The sequence below is a fragment of the Meriones unguiculatus genome, chromosome 11 (assembly GCF_030254825.1).
Source record: "Meriones unguiculatus strain TT.TT164.6M chromosome 11, Bangor_MerUng_6.1, whole genome shotgun sequence".
In the NCBI taxonomy this organism is placed as follows: domain Eukaryota; kingdom Metazoa; phylum Chordata; class Mammalia; order Rodentia; family Muridae; genus Meriones; species Meriones unguiculatus.
The window spans coordinates 1,504,747-1,516,162 of record NC_083359.1 but is presented as its reverse complement, the minus strand read 5'-3'; the positions used below and the strand labels follow the sequence as shown (position 1 = coordinate 1,516,162).

General features: G+C 55.6%; 1 protein-coding gene across 7 annotated transcripts; it reads left to right on the top strand.

Annotated features, from left to right (window-relative positions):
* The first annotated feature begins 1,207 nt into the window (after positions 1–1,207).
* Positions 1,208–10,876, top strand: Zfp3 (ZFP3 zinc finger protein). Of its 7 annotated transcripts, none has more exons than XM_060363377.1 (3): positions 2,099–2,993; positions 4,184–4,337; positions 9,126–10,876. In XM_060363377.1, exons 2-3 carry the CDS (start codon positions 4,289–4,291, stop codon positions 10,607–10,609), a joined length of 1,533 nt encoding a protein of 510 aa, XP_060219360.1. In that variant the 5' UTR covers positions 2,099–2,993; positions 4,184–4,288; the 3' UTR covers positions 10,610–10,876. The 7 variants fall into 7 exon arrangements, with proteins under 7 accessions (XP_021507316.1, XP_021507317.1, XP_060219360.1 ...); XM_021651639.2 differs by having other exon boundaries at positions 3,810–4,337; XM_021651641.2 differs by lacking the exons at positions 2,099–2,993; positions 4,184–4,337 and adding an exon at positions 1,208–1,892.
* Positions 10,877–11,416: the final 540 nt, after the last annotated feature.

Below are 11,416 nucleotides of genomic sequence, written 5' to 3'. Positions count from 1 at the left end.
TCAAGGCCTGCCTAGGCTGCATGAGACTGGGTGACTCGAGTATGCAGTTGGTATCAGGCTGTTGCTGCGACAGGCCCAATCATGCCAGTTTTGTTTGTTTGCTTTGTTTTTGAGAACTGTGGAAGTCTTTGGGACTTTGGGGTAGAGAGGCAGCAGACCGTTTTGAACAGAGGGTAGTGGGCCATCCTCGTGGGAGCCTGGAAGACAGTAATGCTGGAAGCTTTTCAGACTGTGGCAGCTCAGGAGGGTTCAGGGAAGAGCAAGGTTAAGAGGATGAGCTAGAGACTGTTGTGCTTTTTTTAGTAAAAATGTCATGGCTGCTTTCTGCTCAGGTTCTGGGAACTCGCCTAGGGTTAAATGGGAAGGTAAAGGACTCATTTCTTTGGCAGAGGAGGTCTCAAGGCAGCAGAGAAGATTCTGTCATGTGGCTAGAAATCACTCTTATGATGGCCTCCAATGAAAAGCAGCAAACGAGGCAGAAAGGAACTTAAAAAAAGTACAATCTGAAGGGGAAGGGGTAGTACCAGGAAACGTACGGCCAAATGTGGTGCTGAGAGATGATGAGATGAAGGGGAGGCCTGATCAGCCTGGGACAAAGAGAGGGGGCCTCTCAGGGTAAGAGTCCTCCCAGTCAACTTGTGGAAGGCAAAGAGCTGAGGCTTTTTCTGCTCCTAGAAAGGAACAGAAGACAAAAGCGGCTGCAAATATGATTCAGGGGAGGCACAGTCGACCGAAGCTGAGCCTGGCTGTGGTCCACACGGTGCTAGCTTTGGACGATTGCAGCAGTCACGGGCCTTCCTCTGTGGCTTCAGAGACGGGTGCCTGTTTTTCTGTTCTCTCTGTGGCATTCCACTAAGTGTGCCACAGGCAGGATGTTGGTGTGTTAAAGACTGGGGTGAAGGGCTCCGCGGCTAAGAGCACTTGCTGCTCTTCCAGAGGACCCGGGTTTGGTTCCCAGAACTCACTCAGGCTCCTCATTCTCTGTAACTACAGCTCTGGGGCTTGGCTCCTCGTGGGTGGTGCCCACGTGGAGGCCCTAAGTCTGTGGGATGAAGCTGTGGCAGTGAAACCTGGACTGTGCAGACACCACGAGGCTTAGGGAGACCACACCGTAAGAGTCTTGACGGAGAGCTGAGTATAAAAGACCTCAAAGCCCACCCCCAGTGACACATTTCCTCCAAGGCCACCTGCGACATCGTGCCACTTCCTGTGGGCCGATGGGGGCCATTTTTATTCAGAACAGCACAGGTCTATCGTTTTAGGCTTCGAAGCCCAGCACCAGGGAGGCTGAGTTTCAAGGCCAGCCCGAATTATTAATGCATAGTTAATTCTAGGCCAGTCTGAGCTACAGAATAGGTCGCTGCTTCAAAGTCGCCACCACCCCTGGACGCGCACGCCCGTAGTTGCTCATTCCAGCACTTGGAAGGCCGAGGCAGGAGGATCACCACATTCACACAAGTTCTGAGGCAAGAGAAGAGCAAAAGTATTCAAGGCGAAACGATGCCGTTCCCTTTGCCTGAACACGCTCACGCTTGAGACTGTCCCTGCATCACTCCTGGAAGCCTTCCCTGACCTCAGACCCCCGCCCCGGCTCCGAGAAGACAACAAGCGCGCCCTAATCTAAGGGCCGAGTTGACAGGGTCTCGGGAAGGGGGAGGCGAGGCGGCCCACGCTCAACCCGCGCCCACGCAAAGAGAGGCGCAGCCTCAAGGTTCCCAGCGCACGGAGACGCCAGGGGCGCGCAGAGCGGCTACGGCGGGGCGGAAGTGCATCCCGGAGCCGTTCTAGGACTCGCGGAGGACCCCGCGCCTCAGTGGTCCGGGCACCGTGGGCGCGGGAGGCGCCCTGAGACACCCCGGCGAGCGGACGGTCCGGCCGCGGGCGAGGATGGGGTGAGTTAGGGCGAGAGCCGCGCAGGAGAGCCGGAGCGGGGCCGCCCGCCACCTGCTCCGCGCGCCCATTGGCCGCGGCGCCGCCGGCACCGGAAGTGGCCGGACCCCGTCGCCCGGGACACCGGACGGCAGCTGCGGCGGGGCAGCGCCCGGGCCCGGCGGAGCGAGCGTGGGCGGCGGCCGCCGGCGGTGAGGCCTCTCTGGTGTGGCCGGGGGAGGAGGGCGCGGGCCTCGCAGCCTCGAGGCGCAGTCCTGAGCGTAGGCCCGCCCCCGACCTGGGTCTGCGTGTGACCTTGGACTCGGTGGCGCCGGGGCGGGGGTTACCCACCTGCCCTCGGAGAGGGTGGAGCCTGGGCGCTGCGGGGACGCGTCCCGGGGCCGCGTCCAGGCCCTGTCAGCCGGGGAAGCTGAGAGCGGGGTCCACGCCTAAGACCTGTGCCTGTTTTTCTGTTCTCTCTGTGGCATTCCACTAAGTGTGCCACAGGCAGGATGTTGGTGTGTTAAAGACTGGGGTGAAGGGCTCCGCGGCTAAGAGCACTTGCTGCTCTTCCAGAGGACCCGGGTTTGGTTCCCAGAACTCACTCAGGCTCCTCATTCTCTGTAACTACAGCTCTGGGGCTTGGCTCCCTCGGGCAGCTGCGCTCAAGTGCGCAAGCAGCGGCCCACATCTACACACAAGTAAAAGTAATATTAATAATGAGGGAGCCGAATTGAGCACAGAGTTAATGGAGTTCCCTTGATCCTGGGTGCCTGAGGAGGAAGTAATAGTGTATTGGGAGAAGGAACTTTTTATTTTGTTTTAATTTGATCTCTCCCCCCCCCTCCCCCCGTTTTGGTTTCAACTCAGGGCTTCTCACTGTAGGCTTGGCTGTCCTGGACTCTTACAGACCAGGCTGGCCACGAACTCATATCGATCCTCCTGCCTCCGCCTCTCTGAGCGCTGGGACCGAAGGTGTGCGCCACCATGCCCGATTCATTTTAATTTATTGAGATAGGGTCACACTGTGTAACTCTGGCTAGTCTGGAAGACACTGCTTGACCAGGTTGACCTCAGCCTCTCAGATACCCACTGCTTCTGTCTCCCAAGTCCTGGGATTAAAGGTATGCACCACCATGCTGGGTTAAGGCTTTATTTTTATAAGTAATTGATATCAGTTATATGTGAGGCACCGCTTTGGTCTTCTTAGGTACAAAGGTGAATGGAACCTTCTAAAACAAAAACAAAAACCCTGCAGATTTGTTACCCCTACAGCACACAAAACTTCACATACTGTTTACCAAGTATCAGAAATGTGCCCTGCACTGAGAGTCCCAGCAGGGGCAGGGCAGCGGTGGTCCTCAGCCCGTGCCTTTCGGCCCCTTTGGGAACTGGAAAACAGATATCTGCATCATGATTCATAACAGCAACATTAATAGTTACGAAGTAGCAAGGAGATAATTGTGGTTGGGGGTCACCACAGCATGGGTGTTAACGGGTTGAAGCACTGGGAAGGTTGAGACGCAGGGGCAGGAGAAAAGCAGACGATAACATGGCGGATAATGGTGGTGTGAAGAAGTAACATCCACCGCCTGACGGTGGTGCAGCCCTGTAACCCCAGCACTTGGAGGCAGAGGCAGCTGGAGCTCTGCGAGTTCGAGGCCAGCCTGGTCTGGTCTGCGAAGCAAGCCTAAGACACCCAGGGCTCCACAGAGAAACCCTGTTTCAAAACAGAAACAAAACAGAAGGTGGTGAAGAAGTAGCAGCAGTAATAGTAGTGGCAGCAGTAATGCTTGTTAGAGCCTGCACATGAGAAAGGAAACGGAGGGATTGCACCTTCCTTTGGCTGCATCTCCAAGACGCACAGGTTGGGCCGCAGTCTTCCAGGAAACTTCCATTCACCTTTGTACCTAAGAAGACCAAATAATTTGTTTTCAAAGGCAGAGAAGCTTTAAAGAATGGACAGTGTTTGGACTGCGGGACACTGAGCAGATCTGCAGCTGCCAGTTGTTTGTGGAGAATGTGAGGTAGGATGTGGTAAAGGAAACAGGCCTAATCATGGGAGTGTTGTGAGCTAGATGGGGTATTCATTCTGAAGGCCTTGAAGAGCAGCCAACAGGAAGCAGCATGGCAACTGCAGTTCAGAAGAGGAGGTGAGACGGGCTAGTGAGAGCTGGCTTCAGAGGACCAGGGCGTCCTCCTGCAGATGTTGGTGACAACTGCAGGAGGAGGTTGTCCTGCAGCCAGATGAGTAATGGAATTCAGCGTACCCGGCTTCGAAACGTGCTGTTTTGATTAGTCACTTCATTAACAGGTGTGTGCGTCGGGGCTTTCTGAATGAGGTTGCTGAGACTTTTCTCCTGGTGTGCCTTGTAAAGACAAGTCCAGGTCTGCAGCGTTGAGGACCCTGTTTAGAGGCATGCCTGCCATCCCTCAACATGACAGCCAGCTGTGTTCAGCCTCCTCAGGTGGGAGCCCCCATCCTCAGGGATAGCTCAGTGTAGCCGTAGTAAGGAGACGTGAGTCACAAAGATAGGAAATGATGCGTGGGAACATGCATTTATTTAGACTCTGGCAGTGTATGAGAATGAGGTTTCTTGTGTGGCTTTGTCTCTGAGAAAATGAGTGGAGACTGGCTCTGGTTTCTGTGTGAGAGGTCACCTTCAAACATTATTATGTCACTGGCAGAATTCAAAGTGATAGGGTCTCTGTAGCCGAGGCTAGCTTCAGATTTGTGATGCTCTTCCTGCCTTGGCCTCCTGAGCTGTAGGATTACAGACTTGGGCACCACACCATGCTCTCATAACTAACTTTCATTCTGTCTTGTTTTACTATGATCAGGTGATTTTCCATATATTGTTATACAAATGTAGATTTTCCAAGCGCTGATTTTGTTCAAAGAAAACCTAGGAGATGGTGAGCCTGGCGTGATACTGCATGTCTGTAATCCCAGGTGCTCTGGAGCCTGGAGCAGCAGGACTGTGAGCTGGAGGGCAGCTTTGGAAACTTAGTTTCTCAAAATAAGAGACAAAGTAAACAGGGCCTGATGGCATACCTCAATCCCGATACTTGGAAGGCAGAGGCAGGTGGATCTTTGTAAATCTGAAGCCAACGCGGTCTGCATAGTGAGCTCTAGGCCAGCCAGGGTTATAGTGAGACGCTGTCTCGAAAAAAGACAGCCACAATTCCATCCGGTACCCTTAGTTGTACAAGTAGCAGCTCTGACTTCAGGGACTTCCTGGAAAAGGAGAGCTCCAGCTTTGGCCTCTTTCCTCGCTCCATGGGCTAAGAAAAGATCCTGGGGGCTCCCAGCTCGGTTTGCGGGGCCAAAAAAGAGCCTCCCAGCTTCGGGGTCCAGAGATGTTCTGGCTGGTGCGTCCCCAGGGCAGGGCGCGCTAGCCACCAGCGCGTGGCTGAGCAGACTGGGTGGAGAAGGGGTAGCACCGAGTCACCTGCAGCCACTTTTCTTTGCTCACGTGACTCATCTGGTCTCTCCCACCTCTTGGACTCTAGTCTTCAGGCTTCTGGTGTTTGTACTCTTTAATCCGTCTCTCTGCTTGTACCACCCCCTCTAATGGGAACATGTTCACATCTCTGTCAGCAGGGAACATCAGTGGCCGTGTGACACCCACGCATTAGTGTCTCAGTCCCTGTCACTCCCCCCTGCCCCATCTGTGGCCCCTCCCGTCCCCGTGGACAGCTCCTCAACGTTAAACTTCGGTGTTGATTTTCGTCTTGGGGTTCTGAGCGTTGAGTCCACGCTGGGGCCTGTGTGTGCTGGGGAATGCTGTGACTCTGGCTGCATCCCAGTTGGGTTGTTTGAAATGAGGGCATGGGTCTGTTAAGTTGCCCAGGCTAACTTCCAGTTCAGTTTTCCTACCTCGGCTTTCAGAGGAACCGAATTTCCTGGCATTTGCCACCTGGCGACACCGGATGCCTTTCAGTTCCTGCCGCCACTTTGGTTCTTCCAAAGCACTACACTATTGTTGGGGTCTTCACAAAGCGTTTCTTTTTGCATGGTGGCAGGTTTCTCTTTCCCACCTACCCCTTCATTCTCAGAGGATGAGAGAGAAAAATATCACCTACTCAGGTAGCTTAATTTGAGGATGTGACAGGACAAAGTGTGAGGAACTGGGTAGACTAGACCCCTTGAGAGACTTAATTAAAAGTCAGTTAACTGGGTCACCAGCGCCCAAGGCAGCGTCCCAGGAAGGAACCAGGAACATAAACCCCCTTCCACCCTCTCTCCCGGCTCCTCATTGGTAGGAGCAGCTGGAAGCCAGGGGCCGTTGTATGTCATATAGACTAATGTCCTTGGCCAGAGCGAGGGTGGAGAAAGAAAGGTGCTGAAGGTGGGGAGCTGAAATTGATGACAGCTGCTTGTACCATTAAAGCTGGATTCTAGATTTCTGTCCTCAGGCTCTGACAGTTCTCATACTGTGCTCATGCTGAGTTCTCTCAAATGTGTGTTCGTCTTGACTGATTTAAGCTATTAGATGAGTGTGAAAACTGACTCCCTTGGAGACCTCAGAACCGCAGCCAGTTCGTCGGCTACACTCCGCTCACACTGGCCTCCCTACAGTAGTGTAGGTGCCCTCAGCACCGCCCCCCAATGGAGGGTCATCTGACCTCCATTTCGCCTCTTCTTCACAAGTGTGAGTGCCTGTGCCCAAGGGGACCAGAGAAAGGGCGATCAGATACCCTGGAACTGGAGTCACAGATGGCTGAGAGCCATCCTGGGGTGCTGGGAGCTGAACCCTAGCCTTTGCGAGAACGGCAGCCAGTGCTCTTAACCACTGAGCCGGCTCTCCAGCCCAGCTCCAGTTCACACTTTATCATCAGCCCCCGAGTGTTACAGGATCTGACCCCGCACATACTCCTGCAGTCTGGTTCCTCTCTTCCCAGTAGCACTGCTGTCTGGGACCCCGTCCCCTCTGGTCTGAATGACTACACCAGCCTGGTCGCTGTTCTCTGGCTCAGGGCTGAAGTGCCCCTGGTGAGCACTGCCTGACACTCTCGTGTGGACAGACGCACCACTCCTCAGCCTCAGATCATTCGCTGCTTTTTTATTTGGGGGTGTGTGTGTAAGGATTTTTGTTTGTTTATTTGAGACAAGATTTCTCTGTGCATATCCTTGGTTGTCCCAGAACTCACTCTGTAGACCAGGATGACCTCAGACTCTCAGAGATCCACCTGCCTCTGCCCCCTGAGTGCTGGGACTAGAGGTGTGCCCCACCACTGACCATTTTGTTTTGTTTGTTTGTCTTGGAACTTGCTCTGTGATGAGGCTGGCCTTGAACTCACAGAGATCCCCTGCCTGCCTCCCTAGATGCTGGGATTACAGGTGTGTACCATCACCACAAACAAAAAAAGTCTATTTTTTTGTTTGTTTTTTTTGAGACAGGGTTTCTCTGTGTAGCTTGTCCTGGAACTCTGTAGACCAGGCTGGCCTTGAACTCAGTACGTAGAGATCTGTCTGCTTTTGTAAAAGGTGAAGTTCATACCTGCTCGTTGCCCATCTTTAGATTTAGTTAGTGTTTGCTTGTGTTCCTCGGTTTTCTTTACACATTTAGCCTTTTGACCAGACACTCACTAGTGAAATAGTGACACTCAAAGGAAAGTGCATGGAATGATTGGGAAATTGCTGTTCCTGGAGAGATTGTGGGGACTGGAGCATTACCAGTGATCGTGCTCAGCCGGGGACCCTGAGCCCGAAAGAGCCGGGGGCCCCGACTTCCCTGTCATACCAGCCCAGAATGCCAGCCCCATTAGACAACTACAGAAATAAGACAGTGTCTTGGTTAAGACATTGTGGTTTTTTAAAAACTTGTATTTCCAGGCATTCTGGCACACATCTCTAATCTTATCACTCAGAAGGCAGGGGCTCGGAATTCAAGGTCGGCCTGATCTACACAGGGAGTTCCAAGACAGCCAGCCAGGACTACATAGAGAGACCTTGTTTCAAAACTAAATTCTATTCAGGCACAGTGTTGCCCATCTGTGATCCTAGTGCTCTAAGGCAGAAGTAGGAAAACCCTGAGTTTGACCCTGGACATAGACTCTGTCTCAAAAATACACATACGTTATTATATGAAGTCGTCTACTTCCAACTCATGCAGAGTCCTGGACATTCCACTGTCTCTGCCACAAGAGTGAGTTCCAAATGACAGAAGCCTGGCCTTTGCTCAGCCGGCAAACAGTGTGGAGCCCATCCTAAGCTGGCTCTCTCCAACGGCAGACCCTGTGCCGTTGAGCAAACTGCCCCTCGCCACATCCAGATGGAAGAGGCTCCTGTGCTGATTGCAGCTAAGTCCTGTCCGCCCCCTGAAGAGGAAATTCCTCTACGCTGCGCCCTGCTCTGTAGGCCTGCTGGGTAATTGCAATAAATAAAAATGGCTAATAATGTTAATTATGAAAAGCCTGTAATTTTTATGGTGGTTTTATGTAACCAGTATGAAACAGTAAAAGACACAGACACCTGCTGTATTAAATAAGCCTTGTTTCACCAGGGGCTGGGCAGATACTAGCCCCTAAGCTACCTCCTTACCTCAGCCACAGCCCAGGACGCTTGCTTTAACCGCTCTTGTCTGGGCTACTTCCTGTCGAATAGCCCCATAAACACTTATACATGCTTTCCATCCAGGCCTCTCCACGGCATTCTCAGAGCTACTCCGCCCAGCCCACGGGGCTCTGCTTCCTTCTTTCTCCCCTTCTTGTGGTCCTTCTTCTCTCAAAGCTCAGAGCTTTGGCCACACCCACCCCACTCTGCCCTGCCCCATGTGTGTAAGACTGCCAGCAAACCTCAGGAGGCAAAATAATTAACAATCAAATGCACAGCACCATGCTGCTTAGAGATATGGAGCTGAACTGAGCCTAGGTCCTCTTGCTAAATGCTGTGTGGCTGTTTCATCTCAAACATCATTTCTGTTTCCTTTTCACTGCTTTGTCCTCACCCTTTTCCATGTGCCGTTGACTTCTGTTTCTTTACTGTGTGAGTGTCCCCAACCTCACTGTTAGTGTCATAGCTTTGCCAGTATCTCAGTACTGTACTCTTCCTCTTCCTGTCTAACGCTCTGCCTCTGATGGTTTTTCTTGCTCCTGAGCCAGGATCAGCTCTTCAGCATGTCCACCACTCAGAGGCAGCAGCATGTCAGCCTCGGAGCCCCAACAGAGCTGTGTCAAGGCCCTGTGTTCCCACCGCAGCATCACTTAGCTGGGACACAGCAACTTCACGTTCTCACCCTCTCTTGTTTCAGGTAGTGATATGGGGTCTGAGGAGACAGAGCTGCTTCCCAAGGAAGAAGCCTGTGAAGAGTCTGTGCCGCATGGGCTGACAGGAAAGCTTGCACAGGCGGAGTACAGAGGCCATGAGCGTGGAACAGCTGAAGGAGATGTGTCAGAAGGCCGTTTGAGCGGGTCCTCCGGAGGGATTACAGAACAGATGTGTCCCCAGGAGAAAGAGCTCGGATCAGGCTTGATTATCCCCAGGGAGCCATCCTCTGGTGAGAGAGGCCAGAAGCAGAGGGAGCGTGCCAGAGGCTCGGGTCCTGAGCCAAGTGTGGTGATGTGCCCCGGAGCTGCGTCAGCGGAGAACCCTGCGGCCGGGGGAGAGCTCACTAAAGCGCGGGGGCCGCCTGGGGGAGAAAGGCCCCACACGTGTAAAGAATGTGGGAAGGCCTTTAACCAGAACTCGCATCTCATCCAGCACGTGAGGGTGCACAGTGGAGAAAAGCCCTTCGAGTGCAAGGAGTGTGGAAAGACATTCGGAACCAACTCCAGCCTGCGGAGGCACCAGAGGATCCACGCCGGGGAGAAGCCCTTCGCCTGCAGCGAGTGCGGGAAGGCCTTCATCCAGAGCTCACACCTGGTCCACCACCACCGGGTCCACACCGGAGAGCGGCCCTACAGGTGCGCCGACTGCGGGAAGGCCTTCAGCCAGAACTCGGCCCTGATCCTGCACCAGCGCGTGCACACCGGGGAGAAGCCGTACGCCTGCGGCGAGTGCGGCAAGACCTTCCGCGTCAGCTCGCAGCTCATCCAGCACCAGAGGATCCACACGGAGGAGAGGTACCACGAGTGCGGCGAGTGCGGCAAGGCCTTCAAGCACAGCTCGGGCCTCATCCGCCACCAGAAGATCCACACCGGGGAGCGGCCCTACCTGTGCGGCCAGTGCGGGAAGGGCTTCGGGCAGAGCTCGGAGCTGATCCGCCACCAGCGGGTCCACACGGGGGACAAGCCCTACGAGTGCGGCCAGTGCGGGAAGACCTTCGGCCAGAACTCGGAGGTCATCCGGCACGCCCGGATCCACACCGGGGAGAAGCCCTACGCCTGCCGCGAGTGCGGGAAGGCCTTCCGCGGCAACTCGGAGCTCCTGCGGCACCAGAGGATCCACACCGGGGAGAGGCCCTACGAGTGCTTCGAGTGCGGCAAGGCCTTCCGGCGGACCTCGCACCTCCTCGTCCACCAGCGGGTCCACGCCGGAGAGAGGCCCCATCAGTGCCACGCCTGCGCACGGACCTTCTGGGACACCTCCGAGCTGCTGCTTCACCAGAAGGTTCACGTGGGGGAGAAGCCCTACGAGTGTGGCGAGTGCGAGAGGTCGTTCACCCAGCTCTCGCAGCTCGCCGTCCACCGCAGGAGCCACACGGGGGAGAAGCCCTACGAGTGCCAGCGCTGCCGCAAGACCTTCACCCGCAGCTCGCACCTCCTCCGCCACCAGAGCGCCCACTGCGCGGAGTGAGGCGCGCCGGGCTGCGCGGGGTGAGGCGCGCCGGGCTGCGCGGGGTGAGGCGCGCCGGGCTGCGCGGGGTGAGGCGCGCCGGGCTGCGCGGGGTGAGGTGCGCCTGAGCGGGGTGAGGCGCGCCAGGCTGCGCGGGGTGAGGCGCGCCGGGCTGCGCGGGGTGAGGCGCGCCTGCGCGGAGCAGGCTGCTCACGCCCCCCTGCTGCCCGCTCGGCGTGCCGGCGCCGCCTGTGAGCGTTTACTGAATTAAACCACAGGAGTGTTTCAGGCCTCGCTTCTCTGTCCTTTCCTTCCTCCTCCTCTCCACAGGGGTGTGCACACGTGTGGCCTAAGTTGTTTTTCTGTGAAAAGCGGGGACAGGATCCACACGGTCCCCACGATGCCGGGCAGTCGTGGCCTGGGTTCCTGCCTGCCGCCCAGGCTTGGGAGGCTTGTGTCTTTTCACGTCCGTGTGTGTCTGAAGGGGGGTCCGTGAGAAGGAAGCAGTTCACAGGACAGCGAGCGAAAGCCTGAACCTCGGGGAAGAGGGACAGACCGTTGAGGGGCTGTGCGCTGCAGGGCCGGGCGCTGGGTCCCCGCTCCTGCCCCGCTGCCGGCAGGACGTGGTGAGCCCGCCTGTGGGGCCTCTGCAGACACTGGCCGAGGTGATGTGATGATCTGGATCGCCCGACCAACCAGGCCTGGCCGGCCCCACCCAGCCGGGCATGGGGTTGTAGGTGGAGAGGGGACAGTTGTCTTGGCTTGTCTGCTGGTCACAGGACCCCACCTCTGTATGTCTTCCGTGTCCTCCCCATGTTCCCACGTTTG